Below are 21,551 nucleotides of genomic sequence, written 5' to 3' on the forward strand. Positions count from 1 at the left end.
TATTAAATATATAAAAAGTATATCTATATAATTATCAAGGCAGTTAAGAACCCAAGCTGTAGAGTTAAATATTTAGGATTCTGATGTGGTACACACCTCACTGCTTATGATCTTGGGCAAGTTATTTAGCATTCCTGTGCCTCAGTTTCCCCATCAGTTAAATGGATAGAATGCTAATATCTACTTCATGAGATTTTTGTGATGGTCAATGAGTTAACGCAGGTAAAGTGCTTGCAGCAGTGACACACAGATTCAAAACTGTTGTCACTATTATCGTCTCCTGTCTGATTCTCTCACCTTTCTTTCACCCCCACTCCAATCTCTCTTTTTTTCTCTTTCTCTCTCTCTCTCTCTCTCTCTCTCTCACACACACACACACACACACACACACACACACAAAAACAGGCTTGAAGGTCAGGATCCTTTGGTGGTCTCCTTAAACCACATTTTTGGCAAGCTTTCTTTGAGCTCTTGGAAAGGCAGTGTTCTTTGGGAAAAGAACACTGAGCTAGAAATGGTCCAAATCCCAGATTGGCTTCTAAGGAATCTACTTCAAAAGAGAGCATTCCTTTGAATATGCTGGTTACTCTATATGTATTTATTTTGTAAACAAAATAGCTTGTTAGACACATTGAGGTTTAACTCCACATTACAGTCCCTGTACTGCATTAGGTACCATTGGAAACTTGGAATCTATTTGTTTTACACAGGGAAAAGCATGCTAAAATAGGGTTCAGGGAATTAGGTTCTATAAGCATGTCTTGGAGAGGACACAATTAATCTGAGCCTCAGTAATGCATAAAATAAGGAGGCTGTATTTGATGAACTAACATCTGAAAATTCAATGATTCTATTCTGAGATAGGAAGAAGACATTTATAGGTATCACTCATGTCAAAGAGACAAAATGTACAAAATAAATATTCTTGTGAAGATGGGCCAGTGGGGTAAAGGAGTAAGCAAAAACAGATGAGGAAATTATGGAAGACTCCCTAGAGTTTGTTGTACGAGTTCTTGAAAGCATGATGAACATGAGTTGGTGGACAGAAATAGAGAGCTCATTGACTTATTTCCCCATTGCTCTAATATAGAAAAATGCATTTGAAAATAATGTATGTAATACTCTGATTTAAAGGAGCATTTAAACTCGATAGGTTTGGCCTGCGTTTTAAAGGGGCAAATGGACATATCCTGGAGGAGAGGGCTGGGGAAGGACTCTCAAGGGGACAGCAGAGAATAGTATCTGTCAGTGGTTACATAACCAAACCAGAAACCATGAGGAAAAAGAGATAAGCCAATTAACCAGGTTGAACTAGAATATTTCAAGTCTTCACTAGAAATGGCAGAGATGATATTGGATAGATGAGGAGAAAACCTTGCCAGATCACTTCAATGATAATGTGAGATTTTTTTGAAAATCTAAATTAGGGCCCTTGTGGGCTCTTAAACAAGAGTAAGAACAGTATGTAGCTAGCTGTGTATCAAGGACTTTTAGATTCTTAATTGAATTTTTATTTAAAAATGAAACTGTTTATTGTAATTTAAGTGTGGGAATAAGAAATGCCGGTTTTATTTCCAAGGCCTCTTATATTTGTTTTTTTATGAGCGAAGAATTGTTTTATTGTATTTTTAAAATTTTTATTGAAATATGGTTGATTTACAATGTGTTAGTTTCAGGTATACAGCAAAGTGATTCAGTTTATATATATACATATATAAATATGTAGTGGCGCAGTGGTTGAGAGTCCGCCTGCCAATGTGGGGGACACGGTTCTTGCCCCGGTCCGGGAAGATCCCACATGCTGTGGAGCAGCTGGGCCCATGAGCCATGGCCGCTGGGTCTGTGCGTCCAGAGCCTGTGCTCCGCAACGGGAGAGGCCACAACGGTGAGAGGCCTGCGTACCGCAAAAAAAAAAAAAAAAAAAAAATGCCCAACTTTATAAGAACACAGATTTAAGCTCTGAAATATAAAAAATACATAAATTAGTAGCTTTTGATGATGCATTTCAGGGACCCTTTGCAATATATTTTAATATACACTTGCTACTGTGTTGTTTCCTCTACCTGAGGGCAAAGATCAGTCTTCTGTTTGTTTTTCAATACATTCAGAGTTGTCCAGATTCAGATTTTTGGTCAGTAATAAATATTCTTATCTAAATATAGGACTTTTTCCTAGGAAGATAAGAAAATGATGTCTGGTGTCACCAGGGTATTTTAACTGTGTAATAACTGAATTGTTATTAAGATCAAAAGGCATAGTAATAATTACAGTAAATGAAGTTCCTGAAGTAATACATCTAAAAGTTAAAGAATCAAAATAGCTTCCCTATCTAGAACTTCCTTGAATAATCTCTTACTGAGTTTCTTCATTTATCCCTGTGCTGCTTCCCAGAATATAGTTCTTGCTTATATTCAGAGAAAATGTCTCTTTCTAAATGCTTTTTTATGAAGAAAACATATTATGTGGTGATATGGCAGTTAAGAAGTGAAATAGTGACTCAGGGTTTCCCGATGGATGAAATTAATTTAGAAAAGAAATATACACAGAAGCAGAAAAGTTATGGGTATGAGACACAGTCGTCCACAGGTGCTGTTATGTGGAAGGTATTGCTCTGGGCAGTTTCCTATGAACTCCTTCGAGGGAGGAGTTCACTGTTTGGGTTGCCTGTTGGCAAGAGCCTGCCACACTGCCCTCTGCTCCTTGCCTTACTGAGAGCACAGTGACCTGACTAAGTGCGTCATGTCAAGCTCTCGTTCATGGAACATTCTGTAGGGAAACCGTGTTTGTAATCCCAACAGCACAGAACAGCAAAACTTTACTTCCTAGTACATGGTTTCTCTGGAGCCCAAAAGACAAGCTTGTTATTTCAAGGACACGTTTGCTTATTTAGGTGGCAGATGCTATCACCTCTGAACAAGGACACATTTATTCCAACATCAAATCTGCCCATCACAAACTGAGTCTAACGATAGCTTTCACTGATGGGCAACTGTAACCTTTGGCCTTTTTCACATCGTGCAGGCTGAAAGCTCCAGCAACTATACCTCCTAATGTTAAGAGGTTAAGAGTTCCAATTAACAAGTCTTGTGTCCATTTAAAAGCCTATCATTTTGATGCATTCATTTTCCTTCCTGTAATTTCTCTAAAGAGAAAAGCAAAAGGAAATGATTTGACTCACTAACATTTTCTTCATCCCTATGAATCATTTATTTTGTAACTGGAAGTTTACACCTCTTAATCTCCCACACGTATCCACAAACACTTATGGATTATGGGGACATAATGTTATATAATAGCTTCATTCTTACCAAGTGCAGAAGTAGGGGTTTTAGATCCTGTCCATGCTAAGTCTCTTTTTTGCTGCTTTGTATTTCTAGATGACGAAGAATGGCACCGTGGAATCTGAAGAAGCTAGCACTCTTACAGTGGATGATATTTCTGATGATGATATTGATTTAGACAACACCGAGGTAGACGAGTACTTCTTTCTCCAACCCCTGCCAACAAAAAAACGGAGAGCACTGCTGCGGGCCTCTGGGGTGAAAAAGATTGATGTGGAGGAAAAGCATGAGCTACGAGCCATCCGCCTATCTCGAGAGGACTGTGGCTGTGACTGCCGGGTGTTCTGTGATCCAGAAACGTGTACCTGCAGCCTGGCAGGCATTAAGTGTCAGGTAAGGATTGGGATTTCAAGGAATCCGAAGACATGACATTATACACCAACCCCTAAAGAGGCAGTTGTGTTCCATGTAATGAAGTTTCCCACACGTGGAAGAAAATTCTGGGGTAAGGCAAGACACATGATTCAAGAAGAGAGAAATACTAATTCAATGACATTTAGGGGTATATGTAATATTCATATATATATATATATATGGTATAGTGTGAAAGGCAATCCAAGCTGCAGTTGTCAGTTGAAATTGTTTGCTCTTGGATTCATTTATTATGCAAGCTTATTTTGGCTTCTTACAAGCATTCAGGGAGATCATGACATCCCTAACATTTAAAGTTTGTATTCTCTGATCCATCCATGGGGTATAAAATGATGATTGGTTAGAGGTAGTGTAGATTAGTGGAAAAATTACTAGACTGGGACTTAAGAAAACTGAGTTTTCCTCCTGGCTCTGCTTTTTGCTATGATGTGAAATTGGCAAGTCAGGTAAGCTTACTGGGTTCAGTTTTCCCACCTCTAAAATGAATGGGCTGTACTAGATCAGCGGTTGGGAAATGATAACTCACAGGTCAAATCTAGCCTGCCACCCTGTTTTTTTTAAGTAAAGTTTTATTGAAGCACAGCCATGTATTTTTTGTGTGTGTTTACATGTTGCCTATAACTGCTTTCATACTTCTTCAGCAGAGCTTGAGTAGTTGTCGCAGAGACTGTATGGCCCACAAAGCCTAAAATAATTATTCTCCAGCCTTTTTACAAAAAAAGAGTTTACCAACCCCTGAACTAGATGCTTCTCAGGTTCCTATCCATCTATATCATTGGTGCACCATGATTAGTTAGGGGTTGTTATTTTATGCAGAAACTCAATGTTTTCAATAAGAGCCTCTCAGGCAGACAAAAGGAGAGGACAGTTCTTATCAGTTGAACAGTTTTTTGAGGTGGATTCACAGAAAAGGGAATCACAGGTAAGAAAGTAGCTATAGATGCTGGCTCGACATCTGCTACTACTTTTTGTGGGGACCAGGATGACTGTGCTAGAATCCACTTTCTCCTCTCTTGCATGGGAAATACCCCATGCTTGGATAAGGTGGAAAGAAAGGCAAGTTCTTTCTGGTTGCCTGTGCTCTGGTCTGCATAAAGGTGGAATCTAAGCCAGCAAATATCTTAGGAGTTCCTGAGATTGCCCAGAATTCCACTCATCACCTGAGTGAAGAGCTGAGTCCAACAACACTTGCTGAGGCTAATCACTCTATCTACGGAGTCCAAACACTCGAATAATCATGGGATATTGATCAAATGAACATCTCCTTCTCTCCAGAAGCTTGTAGTCTAAGGGAGGGGTAGGGAAAGCTGGGGAGCCAGCAACTAAACAGAAATCCACCAGTCACCATCATGAATGTGCGTACGCATCGCAGCCTGCAGTGCATACGTGCATCACCTACCAAGGATCCAAAAGAACTAGAAGGTACACCAATGAGAGTGAATTATCACGCTGCTTGATCCTAAGGTGGTGTCAATCTGGACACCTCAGGCAGAGAAGTTCATTTTATAATAAGCAAAGAAGAACTCCTGGCTAGAATGAGGAATGTCATGTAATTTAGACTAAAAATAGCAGGTGGGGATGAGGGCAGTAAGTTTGTTTAAAACTGAGCCTGTGAGCTGGCATGCAGCAGAAACAAAGGGAGCTTGGGGAAAGGACAGAGCATTGAAAAAAGGAGCAAAATTAATGGGATGGAGAGAAGAGGGAAAGGGAGAATGGCGACAGAAGTAAAGAAAGCACGGGAGGGATAAATGAACTAAAACTACACACCATAACTCATTTTTATTTTGAGTATGGGTTTAAAATTAGGTTAACTCATGTTCTAAGCCTTCACTTCCCTTTTTGTTTCTGTCTGCAGTTTGATTGTCGTTTGTTCTGGCGTAAGTGGGTTTAAGTCATCCCAGATTCAAAGGCTTTGCCCCGAGGTACTGGATTTTTATTTGATTTGTATGAGTTCCAGGGGGCTAATCTGTGTTCTTCCCTCCAAGGTGGATCGAATGTCTTTCCCATGTGGCTGCACTAAAGAAGGATGTAGTAACACAGCAGGTAGAATTGAATTTAATCCTATCCGTGTCCGGACTCACTTTTTGCACACAATAATGAAACTTGAACTGGAGAAAAACCGAGAGCAGCAAATCCCCACGCTGAACGGCTGCCACGGGGAGATAAGTGCCCACAGTAGTTCCATGGGCCCTGTGGCTCACTCCGTCGAATATTCCATCGCAGACAATTTTGAGATTGAAACGGAACCCCAGGCTGCAGTGCTGCACCTGCAGTCGGCGGAGGAATTAGATTGCCAAGGAGAGGAGGAGGAGGAGGAGGATGGCAGCAGCTTCTGCAGCGGAGTCACGGACTCCAGCACCCAAAGCCTGGCCCCCAGCGAGTCAGATGAGGAGGAGGACGAGGAGGAAGAGGAGGAGGACGAGGAGGAAGAGGAGGAGGACGACGAGAAAGGGGACAGTTTCGTGGAAGGTCTGGGTCCCCATGCTGAAGGGGTCCCTCTTCCTTCCGTCCTATGTTACTCCGATGGCACGGCCGTTCACGAAAGCCACGCGAAAAGCGCTCCCTTTTATGCCAGCTCTTCCACCCTCTATTACCAAATAGACAGCCACATTCCAGGAGCTCCCAATCAGATCTCCGACAACTACTCGGAAAGAGAGACTGTCAAAAGCGGTACCCTCTCGCTGGTGCCTTACACCATGACCCCGGAGCAATTCGTGGACTATGCCCGACAAGCGGAAGAGGCGTACGGCGCCTCCCACTACCCAGCTGCCAACCCCTCGGTCATCGTTTGCTGCTCCTCTTCGGAAAATGACAGCGGCGTGCCCTGCAATAGCTTATATCCCGAACACAGGTCCAATCATCCTCAAGTGGAATTTCACTCATACTTGAAAGGCCCCTCCCAGGAAGGGTTTGGCTCTACATTGAATGGGGATAGTCACATTTCAGAGCATCCTGCTGAAGAGTCTTTGAGCCTTGCAGAAAAGAGCAGATTGCACGAAGAGTGCATCAAATCGCCCGTGGTTGAGACTGTCCCTGTTTAGTAGCTTAAGTTATTCTTGGACCAACTCTTCTCCTATTTAAAGCACTGTATTTAATTGGGTTTCCTGGGCTCATCGTGGTTTCAGCTGAGGACCAAGAAAACTTGGACCATGGTGAATCTTCCAGACTGTATTTTGTTTTCTCCCTTCTAGCTACGTGACTGTGCCGTTGCACAAATGCAGTCTCTATGAGGGTTTTAAACGATTTCAGACTGTTTTGATAGAAAATGCTAATTTTAAAAAAGCATATCTCACAGTTGCCTACCTGTTAAACTGTGTGAAACCTGCCAAGCTGTGTAGATCAGAGCTCCAAGTTTTGGATTATCGGGCCTGTGCAAGATTGTTAACTAAGACTGGGAAATAATAAGATTTAGAGTCCTAATTTTCGATATATCTGAAGATGATGGTGACTTTTTAATGTAAAAGTAATTATTGTAAGAAAAAGATTTAATTGTTCCATGCGTATTTTATTTATGGTAGTTAGAAGTCATGTTTTGATGAAAATGAACAGCAGCATGTTCTTTTAAGCTGAAGACACATAGTTAGTACCACCGAGCATGCCCACATGGATTGCCTCTGGAATCCATTCACATTTTTATGATCGTGTCTGATCAAATTTGCAAATACTTTCTTAAGGGTGAAATAGGCCTATTTTTGCTATTTTGGACAAATAAATGAGTCTATATGTGCAGGTCCTTACACAGTTTTCTCTAAAGTTAACAGTTAGGACAATCCTCTGGTGAGGGTCTAGTTCATTGCCCTCCCTCAGTTGACTCCAGAGATGGAGGTAGAAGGAATTGCCTTTCTTTTTTAAACAGCATCATCTTGGTTCTTAGCTTGGACAGCACCTTCAAACTGTACTCCCCTGCATCAAAATGCACTTTAGTGCCCCTTCATGGTACCTTGTGAGGGGTGGGGACTAAGAACTCTTTGAGATGAAAAATTAAAAAAAACATTTTTTAATCTGTAACTATTATAAGGTTCATGTAATTAAATAGAGGAATCACCCAGTGATACTTTATGAAGGAAAAATGACCTGTTTTCCTTCACCACTCTCAAGACCTAACTCAGTAAAAGCAGAGGAGGCTGAGAAAACACAGAAGAGACAGAACGTCAGCAACCAGCCTTTTTCTACAGCATGATCAATCCATCTCTACACAATGAGCGTGTAATGAAATTTCCATTTAGTGACTAGCTGATTGAAGGGGGGGCCTCTACCCAAACACTCAACTAGGCCTTACTTTTCTGAAGCATTTTGATTTCTCTTGCCTGGGACAATTAGCAGAACAGTCCAGAATGCATCGAATACTTTCTAATTACCTCATGTTCTCTTATTAAAGGGGACAGATAGAAATAAAACATGCACTCCCCACCTTTAGATTATCTGCGCTTGGTTCGTCGGAGGACTTCTAAGATCCCATTTTCCTGTACATTAATTTAGGTAACTAAATAGTGCGTTCTACTTTTTTTTTTTCCAATGCAATATGACTATGCTAAATCTGTTTCATATTTTTGACCTTCTATTATATCATTTCACATTTTATGCCTCCTTGAAATGTGGACATGCCTTGCTATTCAGTGACTGCATCGCTACTTATTTTTTATGTCTTTTAGACTTGGATGTTTGGAAATATGGATATAAATATATTGTAGATCTCAAGTCCTTAAAAAATACTATTTTATTTCGTTGAACTTAAAAAATGTTTGATCTAGAGAAAGTCCTCCAATGGAAAAGTTTCTACTAAGACTTGATTTGGGGAAAACATGTTTACTTGGCAGCTCTTCCACTGTGCAGTTGGTTCCTGCCCCTACTCTACCCCACCACTGGGCCAAACTAGAACCATTAGTATTAACAGTACAGCAGCTTTGGGTTGGTCCTTATGGAGGTAACAGTAATGAGGGCAGGGATGTTCCTTTTGAATGACAAGCCCTTTGGGCTAATCAGATTGGGGTTTTGCTCAAATCTTGATAGTATATCCCATGTTGTCTACAAAGTTACAGTTTTTAGTGTTTGATCTCCAAATTTTTCCCCCTATTATATAATCTAAAGAGCACAGGCCCAAAGAGAAAATGACAAGAGACTATTGTTCCTTCATTTGAGCACGTGAAAGAATCATGTGTGCCATATTGGCTGGGCCATTACAAGCCTTTGAAGCAGCTACATGTGAAGTATTCAGCTTATTCTTGGAACACAGTGTGGCAGAGTGGGGCAGAGGTGACTCTGGCTGGGCAGAGTTGAAGGGTAGAATGCCAGTCCAGATTCTGAAATGATAGATATTTAATTTAGTTCAACTTTATTTTCATAAGAAGGTTAACACCTACTTGTTTATGTTTGGCTGGGTCTCTGTTTTGTAGCTTCATTTCCAAAAAGATGTTTAACCTAGAAACAGTCAAACAAACAAACAAAAACAGAGCTTTTGTCCCTATCCGTACAACTGGGGTGGAAAGTCACTGCTACACAGAAGGATTAACCTTCTAGCCACAACAGCTTCTATTCCAAATGTTCATATACATAACCTAACCCCTAAACATCTCCCACAAACTACACACACAGATTACCTATTAAATCACCCTGGGACGTCACACATGCATGCACACACACACACACACACACACACGTACACACACACACATACGTAGTAGGTGTATACCACACATCGGAGAATGACAGATTTTAGGCAATGGCCAGTAATGAGTACTGAATTTTTCCCACCCTAGCATCTGGTTGGCTTTTATGATCTAAAAATGTGGTTTAAAAATAAAGATAATTTTTAAAGCTATAGTTTAAAAATATTGGTTCAAAGTTGCAAGTAATACTAATGAGGGAATCATTTCATTGTCACTTCCTTTCCCAGAAAAGCTGAGAGAGCACTGTGTGCCAGTGGACTTTTTTTTTTCCATTAATAGACCTTCTATTCAACAAAAAATGCCCACATGCCAGGAAAGTGCTACAGTTTTTCTAAGCTTTTTTAAAATGGGGATCAAGCTGGATGCAGCCAGTGGATTCTTCAGATCTTTATACCAAGACACAGTAACCTGACCTGCAGCTGTTGTATTGCCCCCATAGTATAGCTAACCAAATTATAGTCTTTTTTGACACACAGCTTTTTGTCATTCACTGTCAATGGCAAAGCTTCGTGCTTTGGTCCCTGTTGTTTTAGCACCAGCCCTCTACCTTTTATTAGGGCTTAATTCCCAGTTTATAATCCAGGCCAAATTGATTTGCAAGTCAAGTGGCCGGAGCAGCTTGCATTTCCTTTGTCATTCTAGGTTTCTTCTGGGAGAAAGAAGTCAATGAAAGAGAATTACTTAAGTTTTTCCCATCTCTTGATCATTGATTATAAAGACGTTAGTAAAATCCATTTGTCTCATGTCTTTTGGTTAATTGAAGAATATAGTTACTTTTTGAAAGCCAGTCTTTTCTTTGTGATGAAACTATATTTTTCCCAGAGTGCCAATCACATATAAAATGTGAAATTAATACTTACTAATTAAATTTTATTATTAAAATCTTCACAACATATATGGCCCAGCAATACCTCCCCCAATAAAAGCTGAATTACAGAAACACTGGCCGCAAATTAATCAAGAAAAAAGAAGATTATAAGTGATTGTGCTCTTTAAATTTTTATACTCCAACAGATGACTTCTAGGCAACATTCTGGTTTGGTTATCATTAAACAGGAAAATATATGATTTATTTTCTATAAACATATCACTGATTCTTTGTTTAAACTTCTGAGATTGTTGTACAAGTTAAAATCCTTTGGTCTTGATATTTAGAATGTATTAAGTATCAATTCTTTCTTTTAACAAATATTTATTGAACACCTACTGTGTTAGAGGAATGGTCCCAAAAAAAGAGGGGGAAAACACTACAAATTCTAAGGGATTATGATAATAATGAAAACTGGAATGAAATAATCAAGCCCCATTCTAATCCTTTTAATCTGTGATTTTATAAAGTGATATTAGAAATAATGACATCAATTCTTGTCTAATTACATTCAAACTGCGACTAAGGAGAGAACTTCTTTTGCCTAAATTAATGGAACTCACTGGATCCTCCTTCTCCCCTCTCTCCCCATCTGAAATTTATGAATTAAATCTGGACTCAGCTAGAAGAACTGTAATCCAATGAAAAAGAGATTGTCAGATAATTGCTTCTTCCCTGTTAGACCTATGTAAGTGATGCTAAATTTATACCAACAAACTCCTACCCGACAGTTTCAAAGGCAGGTTGACTCACACATAACCCAGGAAACATTTCAGGAAACCTTTGAAACAATAATGTAGAACACCATCACTCTTCCTTCTATTTATAAACAGCCTATCAAAATAGCTAAGCCTGAGTTCCTGGTTCCAAAGCCATTGCCTTGCAGCTTGTAGAAAACAGATTGGTCATTCAGCACCCTCACTTTTAGCCAGGGATACAAACCATTGAATTAGCAGGTAGAAAACTGACATCCTCAGAAGTTGAGACAGCCTTTTTACAAGGTGCCATGAGCCTTCCATTTCTCCAAATACAGACTTAATCTTTCTCTTTAAAATGGCATCTGCTCCTTGTCTCCAAGACAGTTTAGAGTATATTATTGTAGTCAGTGTATGAAATACCAACCTTAAACGGGAAGTACCTTCATGCTTTCTTAGGCAAGACTTAACTGTAATTCAAAACTGGAACAAATCTATGTATTCTTACCACAACCAACACCAAAAGCTTAAAGCCTTGATCACTCTTAGTTCTAACCCAAATTTGCAACTACTGATTACATTATTCTTTCTGAGATCTGCTAACTTGAGTGACTTAAATGCCTAAGCCAAATGCCACAGCTTTGCACAGACAGCGCAGATCATCAGATGTTCTCTGTAGCATTAAAGAATGTAATTGACAATTTAACTGAATATCAGCAATTTGAAAACTCACTAGAATTATGGACGTGTCGAGGGGTTGAGGATGGAATATAAGCTTAATAAGTGGTGGTGTCTCCAAGGAACCATAAAGTTTCAACAGAGCTGACAAACTAGAATTTTATTATACTGGAAAAACTAGATTCATAAATGGCAGCCCAAAACCTAGAAGGGTCAATTACAATGTGGACACTCACAGCCCAGTTGGTGTTCCCATCTGTGACATACTATCCCCATCAATTTCACCTTCTGATGTAAAAATCATTTGATGCTTAAAGAAAATAAAAATACAGAGCTACAGCATGCTAAAGAAACTGTTTTAAAGATTTAAACACATTTTATATTAAAAAGACTGATAGACTCTTGTCAAAAGTAATGAATATGGAAATAAAAGAGCTCTTTAATATTTTACCTGCCAAATCTGTATATTCAATGTGACTGTTTAAAACAGTCACTTCTAAGTTTTATTTCAATTCCTCTCATAGAAAGGGGAGCATGAGGCTCCCCTCCCCCTTTCTAACCAATGCAAGTGTTTTGGTTTTTTTCTTTCTTATCAGAAATTCAAATTCAAAAGCTTGATATGACCAGGGTTTTACCTGGTGAGCAGTCCTGGTGTTAGTCTAACTTTGTGCTATCTGGATAGTAAGCGTAATAATGCCTTGATTTCCGTATCCTGACAGTGGTGATTCAGACAAAATGATGGGAAGCAGGAAGGTCTATACAACCAGATTCAAAGCCTAAACCAGTTCGTCTTTTATATGCAATTTTTGTAATCTAACATATAGCCTGGGATTTTAGTAAATACAGGTACTTGGTACATTCATGGAAAATGAATCTCAAAGATTTAAGTCAGGTTGTTGACTACTTTCTTTCACTTGTGATAAATATACCACTATACAGGGTAATTGTTTTCACTTGATACTCGACACTTGCTTATAATTCAAGAAAAGCCAACTCTGGTGTGTCATTTTATTTCATTTCATAAAAGTTTCTGGCAGAAGTGAAGTTTTAAAAGAGTATGATAGAATGTATTTTGGACAATATTTGTATTCAACGTGCTAATGGTGGCATTCCTTTCTTTGCATTTCTTGTTACCATGGTGGTAGTCAAGTCAGTTCAATGACTCTCATTTTAGTGACGTGTGAGGCCACTTAAATATTTTTAAGCTAATGTATATTGATTAGAAGCATTTAGGAAAAGACAAATTTATGGTAGAAATTAGCCTTGCCTTTGTCTAAGTTAATTTATGTGACCTTGTTTGAATTGTTTTAGTTGCAATTTTGGAATACATCTTTGCTAGGTATTCCTCTCCTTTCTCTTGTGGCTTTCGCCAATATTTTTATCTGGCTTAGCAGTATCTTAAAAGTTATTTATTAATGAGTATTAGGGAGGAAATTGATTTAGAAAATATCTCTTTAAAAATTGTCTAAGAGTTTCTATCACCAGAGATCTTCATCAAGCCCTCCTGCCACACTGGGTAAGACCCGAAACGACCTTGTCAGGGATGTGGCCTCCTAATATGATTTTGCTGTTGTCTCTAAATAGGGAAACTATAAAAAATACGGTTGAGGGGCTTCCCTGGTGGTGCAGTGGTTAAGAATCCACCTGCCAATGCCAGGGATGCGGGTTCAAGCCCTGGTCTGGGAAGATCCCACATGACGCGGAGCAACTAAGCCCGTGCACCACAACTACTGAGCCTGCACTCTAGAGCCCACGAGCCACAACTACTGAGCCCACGTGCCACAACTACTGAAGCCCACACACCTAGAGCCTGTGCTCCGCAACAAGAGAAGCCACCACAGTGAGAAGCCCGCGCACCACAGTGAAGAGTGGCCCCACTGGCTGCAACTAGAGAAAGCCCACATGCAGCAATGAAGACCCAACACAGCCAAAAGTAAACAAATAAAATAAATTTATTAAAAAAAAATAAGGTTGAAATTTCTAACTTTGTAGCATAATTTATCCAATTTTGTTTTGCTCTTCCTTTTTATGTTGGCCACCAAGCTTTCCTCCTTAGCCATATATAAAGTGCCCATCTTTTAAAAAAAATTCAAAGATCTATGTACCATTTTGAAATGATACTTAAATATGAAAGAGAAAGAAGAAATAAAATAAAATCCAAATCTGAATTCTCCTGAAGAGGAAAAATCTAAATACTTAAAGCTAGAAAATAAATTGCCTGAGATTAGTTGGTTTTGTTTTTAATCTAGTGTTGATGCTTGGATGGTTTAATGATACCCAAATTATATCTGAATATAACTGATTTTAAATTTTAGTAGTTGGCAAAGTCATTTCCTTTGTACCATAATCAAATAGGGTACACTGCCAAAGGTTACTGTCTGAATCTTGATTCATTAGGCACTAGTCATGCCAAACGGGTATCTCAGAATAGTTTCATCTTTTCAAAGATACTCACAATGGCCAACTGTGTGTGAATAATGGAAAGTTTGAGATTCTTCTGTATTCTTCAAATTTTATAGCCCTGAGACTAGAAGAGATCTCCAGAGGTCATCTGGCTCATCCATCTACCTCCAGGGAGGACAGTCACTCAGGCATGCTCTACAGGATAGATACCCATCTATTCTTAACATCTCTAGGGAAGGCAGTTTCCTTGGCAACACAATCCAGTCCTCCTAGGTTTTTCTCACAGTACGAAAATATCTTGGCCAGTCTTTGTGAGTTAGGCACCTGGCAACAGTTGTGGTGATTTGGGCCATTGTACTGGGAGAATCAGAAAGTTAGGTTTCCCCTACCTTTGATATTTGTTACACTTGATGATTCCATAATTCTCCTAAGAAATCAGAGTTTTAAAAATAAAGATATAGGTATTGGGACAGTGTTCAGTAACGTGACCTGCTCTCAACAAATATGGCTGTAGTTTTTGTTTGTTCATTTTTATTTTCTCTTTTGTTTCACCATTGCTATTATGTCAGGGAAAGTGACTGTTTCAGATCCCCGGTGACAGACATCAACACTAGGATCAAGTGACTCCACTTTTTAACTGTTCAATTTTCTGAGAAGTTACAATTACAAAAAGTGAGCATTGTCTACCTTCTTGCTTCTAAATAAGTACCTTCTTATTCATCTTTCTATACCCTAAAAATGACAAATGCGAATCTCAAGTTTTTCCACTTTTTCTGGGGAAGTGACTGGTTGTGGCAAGTCTGGTGTGGAATGAAACGACTCCAGAGAATTACTCAGCTACCATTTGATCCCAGCCTTTGTCCCCATGTTGTTAAAACAGTGGCTGCTTGCCTTCTCAGGGATCAGCAAAATGATTTAAAAATTTGTCATCTTGACAAGGCCTGAAAATGAAAGGAATCCGGGAGGGTGGTGATTTTTTCCTGATTACATCACTTGACCCAAGCACCCCCCGCAGAGAGCTTCTTCTGTTTGTTCAGAGTTGTCTCCAACTCAGAGTAAGAACTAACCGGAAAATGAAGAACATCCTCAAAATCGATGTTTCCTTTCTCCATGGGATTTTTTCCAATCTAAGTACAGCTGCTTATGTCCCCCAACTCAGATGCTCTTGTGAAATGACAGCCACGTCAGTGCGTGGTTTCTCCCCACAAATAACATTAGGGGAAATAACCTTTTTTGCTTAAAAAAAAAAAAGCTATAGAATGCTTATGTAAAGAATGTTGAATCATTTGGCCCATGTTTTAATTAACTTTAGACACCTCTTTGGAAATAAGTCCGAGGCGTAGTTTGTGAAACATGTTTCAAGAGTGTTTAATGTAAAATAAACGCTAGACATTTACAGTACAGAAATAGTTAAAAAAAAAAAAAACCTGTAGATTACAACTCTGTTCCTGAGAACCTCAGCCTTTATTGTGTCTTAGTAAAGTTGATCTGCTTTCATTTTAGTTTATTGCATTTCTGGTGTAATAGCCTCTTAAGATAGAACTATTAATACATATGTACTGGTTAATGCCTGTTAATGCAGAAAATGGCACTTTGTTATTTCAATGTGTTTCCCTCAATGTCACAGGGTATAACAATTTGATAAGAAAAGGTCATTTGACATTGGTCAAAAATGCATTCTCCCCATTTAAAATGTATATGTATAATTGGTTGCATAGACAAATGTCACCTTTTGCAGTATCTTTATCTCGATCATAGTCTTAGACATCAACTGTGTGCCCACTTTCCAGCTGCCATAGAAATTTGGTACATTTGCAAATTCTGGTGAAATCTAGTGAGCTGAATGTAATGGTAGATTAAATGATCCAAAGCACTTGGGTGTTATCTTTCAGTCTACATTGAACCATTCGGACATTGGGAATGGTTTTTACACAAGGGAAGTCTTTTGAGAGTATTTGGGGGGGATTGTTTTGTTTTGTTTTGTGTCTTTTGGATTTCGCTGGCCAAAAAAAAAGTAATCTAAAACCAGTGAGATCAATCCACCATAACATTTTCAACATTGTGATTGGTTTTTATCTTTTAGTTGATTCCTATTATGAGTTTTACTCAATTTCAACAGTATTTCAATAGATATTTTATTACTGTTATGTTCAATCTAATCATTTAGAAAGGTTGAAAGGGAAGAAAATCAAACTACAATTCATACATACCTTCACTTTACACTAAGTTTTCATGTTGTATGTCACGTAGTTTCTAGATTGATTTCTCTTGTGTATAAGTTACAACATCAAAGATGCCAAAGGGTATATAAAATAAGCTACAATAATATTCAACAGAACTTAACCTGGACCTTATGTTGTAATAATTTATTCATATTAGCTGTAGTCTTCTGTATTTATATTTTCAGTATTTATTATGAATGACATGGAAATTCGTGTATTTATTGTGGCTTTTTATTGCAGTGTGTATATATAGATATCTATTACAAATAAGCATTTTTAAGTCTGATCCTTAAGTTTCTTTTATTAGTGGCACTTGTATTATGCTGTACTTTTTATTATATATTGTACAATATCTTGTCCATTTGTTTGCAGCAGAGTAAAACCGGTTTCTAAGTTGTATCTACTGTTGCATTTTTGTTGCATTTTGTGTAAATCATTTGTTTTTACCTTCTGAGCCGTCACACACACACAAGAATACCTCCCTCCCCTGGTGCAAAAGATACATTCCTGAAAGTTGTGTGTGAAGCCAATTCCTGTGAAATGGCTCATTACCTTATCATCTCAAAGATGTAATAACTTTATTATGATTGATCTCTAAGTGGACATGCTTAATAAAATGTTTCCTCCTCAACTCTTCAACCCTGTCATCAAGTAATGACATGTAAACAAATATGAGGGCCAGAGAGGAGCATCTTATCCCAAGGAAACTAGGGAGGATATTTTTACCAAGACAAATCCAATCTTTTGCAAGTAGTATCCTGCAATTCACCAGTTTAGTAGCATTTGTGTTTTGCTTTGCTTAAGGAAGAATCTGCGTGATTTGGGGTTTAGAATATATATGTACACATAAGTGCATATATATGCCTATCTATTTGATAATGCCAACTTAAGGTAACCAAACTTCTTTTTAATGGCAGTAGAATGAAGAGAAAAGAAAATGGGTCCTTCTTAGTCTCCTATGTGCAGGTCACTGTCTTCAAACAACTTGTTTTTCTTACATCTGGACACTGGTCTACATTTTTGAAAGTTAAATAATAATATGTGATTTTGTGATCATCCCCAAAGGCAAATTTGATTGTGTTTCTCACTTAACAACTCTTCTGTACTCTTCCTTCCTCATTGCCAACAAGATAAAACCCAAACTCTTTGGAATGCCCCCACAAGATCACCTAAGATCTGAGTACAGCAAACCTCTCCAGCCATTTTGCTCATCAGGCTCTCTCTTTGCTTCCCTTGCCCACAGACCACTTAGACTTTGCCTACTGCCCTATTTTTTCTCTGCCTCCCTTTTTGCCCAGAGTATACACTCCACACCCCATCCTGATAGCACAATTATAATGACTTCTTATTTTTCAAGAGAAGACTCAAATGCCCCTTCCTTTATGTTGCCTTTCTGATTTTCCTGAAGATTGATTACCTGCTCTTTTATGCCTAATGCAGACGTTTATTAGTGCCCCTCCCATCAAGTCTCACTGCACTTATTTAGGTACATAATCTCTCTACAGGACTCCCTGAGAACAGAAAATGCGTCTTCTTACTCACCATGTCCTCGGCATCCAGCTTAACGCCCAGAACATAGTAGATGCTTAAAGTATGTTTACTGACGTATGTGCAGTACAAAACTGAGTGGTGCACTTGTAGGAGTTCAGATGAGGGAAGGATGGGTGGCTGAAAGTGTGGAGAGGGTGTCAGATTCAGGAGGAGGAAGAAATTCAGCTGGTAGGGGACACTCTAGATTCCATGTTGTGGAACAGCTTGAGGAAGGGCTGAGTCAGGACCAAATCACCCACTTCTGTGTAGGGTAGAAGGACGTTGCTAAGAGCAGATGATTTACATTCAGGAACAAATGAGCATCAGATGAGGAGAATCGATTCAGATATTGCAAAGCTCTGAAGACCAGTCTGGAGAGTCTGACTTGTATCCTTAGGGAAACAGGGAAATCTTGAAGGGATTAGAAGAGGAAGTTCAACCAAATAAGAGTGATGTTTAGCAGAGTGGAATCAGTGTGGTTGCAGGACACAGACAGTTTGGGAAGGTGGGAACACCAGAGTAAAAATCGTCCTTGTAGGTATTGCAGTCATTACTCATTCAGAAAATCATTGTCAAGGACCTACTCTGTTTGGGACACTTTGCTAGATTACAAGGGGGCAGAGCTGAGCAAGACAGGCAGGTCCCCTCCAGACAAGCCAAGATAGGGGTCCTGATGATGATGACAAAGAAAACGTTGGTTATTCAAAAGCCTACTTAGGTGTGAGAGATTAAGAGCAGCAAAAAGATGATGAGCTTAAAATACGACAGATGGAGTACGGGGAAGGACTTAAGAGAATGGATATATCGTTAACAGAAATGAAGATGTTACAAGGAAGAAGAGGTGTGTTCATTTTGGACATTGAATTGTGGCTGGAATACTCAGTGAAAATACCAAATGGACAGAAGGAAATACGAATCTAGAGCTTAGATGAAGATGTGAGATTGGGAATGAATGGGTGTTTTAAGAGGAAACCAGAGAGAGAGAATGAGAAATGTACAGAGGAGAGGACTGAACCTTTCAAAGGCTGGGGTTGCAGGTTGTGCTCTCAGGCAGCGGTGCTAAGATGGAGTTTAGCAAGCAGGATTTTCGTTAGGGACCAGTACTCATGGAAGCTGGAGGAGGACGCAGGTGAGGAAGAGGGAGAACTCAAGCTACAAAACAGATGCAACAAAGCCCCGGCCAGCCATTTCCACCTGGGTGCTCTGGAGCATAAAGGGCTCCTCCAAGCCTGGGGGCTGAAAATAGCTGGGCTTTTATAGTCACCCTGCAGTCAGTTACTGGATGTGTTCCCCTGGGATGGGAGTGCTCTGGGGCGAGTTGGTACTCTGTAATAGAAGAAATGCCCAAAAAGAACCAGAAGCTGGAGGCTGTTTGCTAGGAGCACTCTCAGAAGCTGGGAAAGTCCTTCCTTGAAGGGGAATCCTTGAAGGTGGCACAGCTCTGTGTCTTCCACAGTCCATAATTCAGACCCACTTCTTCATTTGAATTTCAGGGAGCAGGCCCTCCAGGATTCAGGAATACTTAGAAGAGCTTCGTTAGTAGAAGAAACTACAGCTCTTGCCCCTGCAGTCGGCCTTAGAACCACCACTGATATTCATCATCTCCCCGGTTCACTATAATTTCTACATTCTCCTCATCTTCAGCAACCACTTCTGCTAATCTCAGTGGCTTAGTTGGTGGTATGACTCAGACCCAAGAGGCATCTTAGTGCACTGATATTCCTTCCTGCCCCCATTGTGTAATAGTAGACCCATCTCTTCCTGATGATCAAGATGGTGACTCTTCTCCCTGCCCCAAATGCCCAGGGAGCAGCTTACATTCTATGGGAATCTTTAGTCTCCTGATAAAAGTGTGCCTCCTTTGGGAACTAGGGCCTTTAACCCAGCAGAGTCTATAGAATTGTGGAATAAGATGCACAGTTTTCCCCAGTGGGTCATGTTAAGCGGGGCCACTTCTGCTTTCACCCCATGGAAGGAACACTTGGTTTCCTAGACCTGTGTGTTCTTTCTCCTGGAGATGTAATAGTATATAAAGGTTTTTGATCCAATGTATATACTGCATCCTGAAGCACGGTACCCCATCATATAGAGCAGCGGTCACCAACCTTTTTGGCACCAGGGACCTGTTTCGTGGAAGACAATTCTTCCACTGACAGGGGGGTGAGGTGAGGTCCAAGGAGGTGTTCAGGAAGTAACGTGAGTGATGGGGAGCAGCAGATGAAGCTTCGCTTGCTCGCCCGCCACTCACCTCCTGCTGGGCAGCCCTGCTCCTAACAGGCCACAGGCCGGAAGTGACCTGCAACCCAGAGGTTGGGGACCCCTGCTATAGAGTATCACCTCCAAACTTGTACTCCAACTGTACCTTTAGCGGGTCAGTCAACACTCTGTCAGGCTGGCAGCTACTGAGTCCATGATATGACCAGTGGATCTTGTGGTCATGGGCCCACTCCACACCTCCTTTCCTATAAGTTAGTTCACAGTTCTGATATGATGTTAAATGGGACCCCATATGGGCAGATCATATATACTGTAAGCCCTGCAGCTAAGAAAGGCAAAATCAGACTTAGAATATATTTTTTTAATTAAAAACAAACAAACAACAGCAATAGCAAAAAGCAGCCTCTTGTCCATCTAGGATGTAAGAAAGTCCAATGTAATCAATTTGCCAGCAAGTGTCTGGTTAGATTTCAGAACAGTGCCATATCGAGAGCCCAGCATGAGTTTCTGTTGCTGGCACTCTATAGATTTGGCAGTAGTTGTAGCTTCATCAACCTTGGTAAATTGGAGGCCATGCTCATGGGCCCAACCTTCCTATCTCCCACTGCCACCCAATTCATGTGCCTATCACGGCAGCACTGGAGTAGCCAATGGCTGAGGCTGGCTGCTGTCAGCTGGCCGAGTTCTTCTGCCTACACCAGTACTATCCAAAACAAATATAATGTGAGCCACAGGGGTGTGTTGCACATGTAATTTTACAGTTTCTGGTAGCACATTAAAAACAGTAAAAAAAAAAAAAAAAGATGAAGTTAATTTCAAAATATTCTATTTAACCTAATATATAAAACATTATCACTTCAACATGTAATCAATTAAAAAAACATTGTTTTACATTCTTCTTTTTTTGTACTCCTAAGTCTTTTAAAATCCGGTATGTATTTTCACTGAGGGCATGATTCAGTTTGGACGAGCCACATGTGGATAGTGGACAAAGTATTGGGCAGCACAGATCCGTCCTGCTGTTTAGTGGCCCTTCTGCTGTGGATGCTGTCTGGTCAGCGTTAACATGCGATACTACGATCTTCACATCATGCGCCCACTCCCATATGTCCACCCGAGTGATCCTACCCCAGACCTCCTTTTCCCTAATTTTCCAATCTCTCTCCCTTCAGGCCCCTGACCAGCTGGCCAAGCCATTCACTTTTGTTCATGATCCACATATTCTAACAGCGCTGTTTCTCCTTCCACACCAGGAGAACAACCAGGTGCACCACTGATGCTCTGCCCGGATCTTCCCCAGACGGTGTCTTTCAAAACTACCCCTGAGTGAAGCTGCAGAGCAGCTGCCATCCATTTTCGGCTTACACTGCATCCACCCTCCAAACAAAATTCAACTCTTTGTCCTCCTGCATCAGCTAGCCATAAGGACTCCTCCACGTGGAGTGAGGGTGAGCTGAGGGAGAGGCTCTGGCGCAGCAGTGGTGGATGACAGGGAAGATGGGGCTACCTGATCATGAAGCTTCCTGTGCCTTCCAGTCTGCTCTGTGCTTAATCCCAGT

The 21,551-nt window shown here is 40.1% G+C and overlaps 1 protein-coding gene across 1 annotated transcript in view; it reads left to right on the plus strand.

Moving 5' to 3' along the window:
- Positions 1 to 6,754, plus strand: part of CSRNP3 (cysteine and serine rich nuclear protein 3) — a 69,807-nt gene extending 63,053 nt beyond the window's left edge. The window contains exons 3-4 of the mRNA XM_060107130.1: positions 3,378 to 3,674; positions 5,699 to 6,754. Of these exons, the coding sequence (XP_059963113.1) occupies positions 3,378 to 3,674; positions 5,699 to 6,754 (1,353 nt within the window). The remainder of the gene's footprint in view (positions 1 to 3,377; positions 3,675 to 5,698) is intronic.
- Positions 6,755 to 21,551: the final 14,797 nt, after the last annotated feature.

The sequence above is a fragment of the Mesoplodon densirostris genome, chromosome 8 (assembly GCF_025265405.1).
Source record: "Mesoplodon densirostris isolate mMesDen1 chromosome 8, mMesDen1 primary haplotype, whole genome shotgun sequence".
NCBI lineage: Eukaryota > Metazoa > Chordata > Mammalia > Artiodactyla > Ziphiidae > Mesoplodon > Mesoplodon densirostris.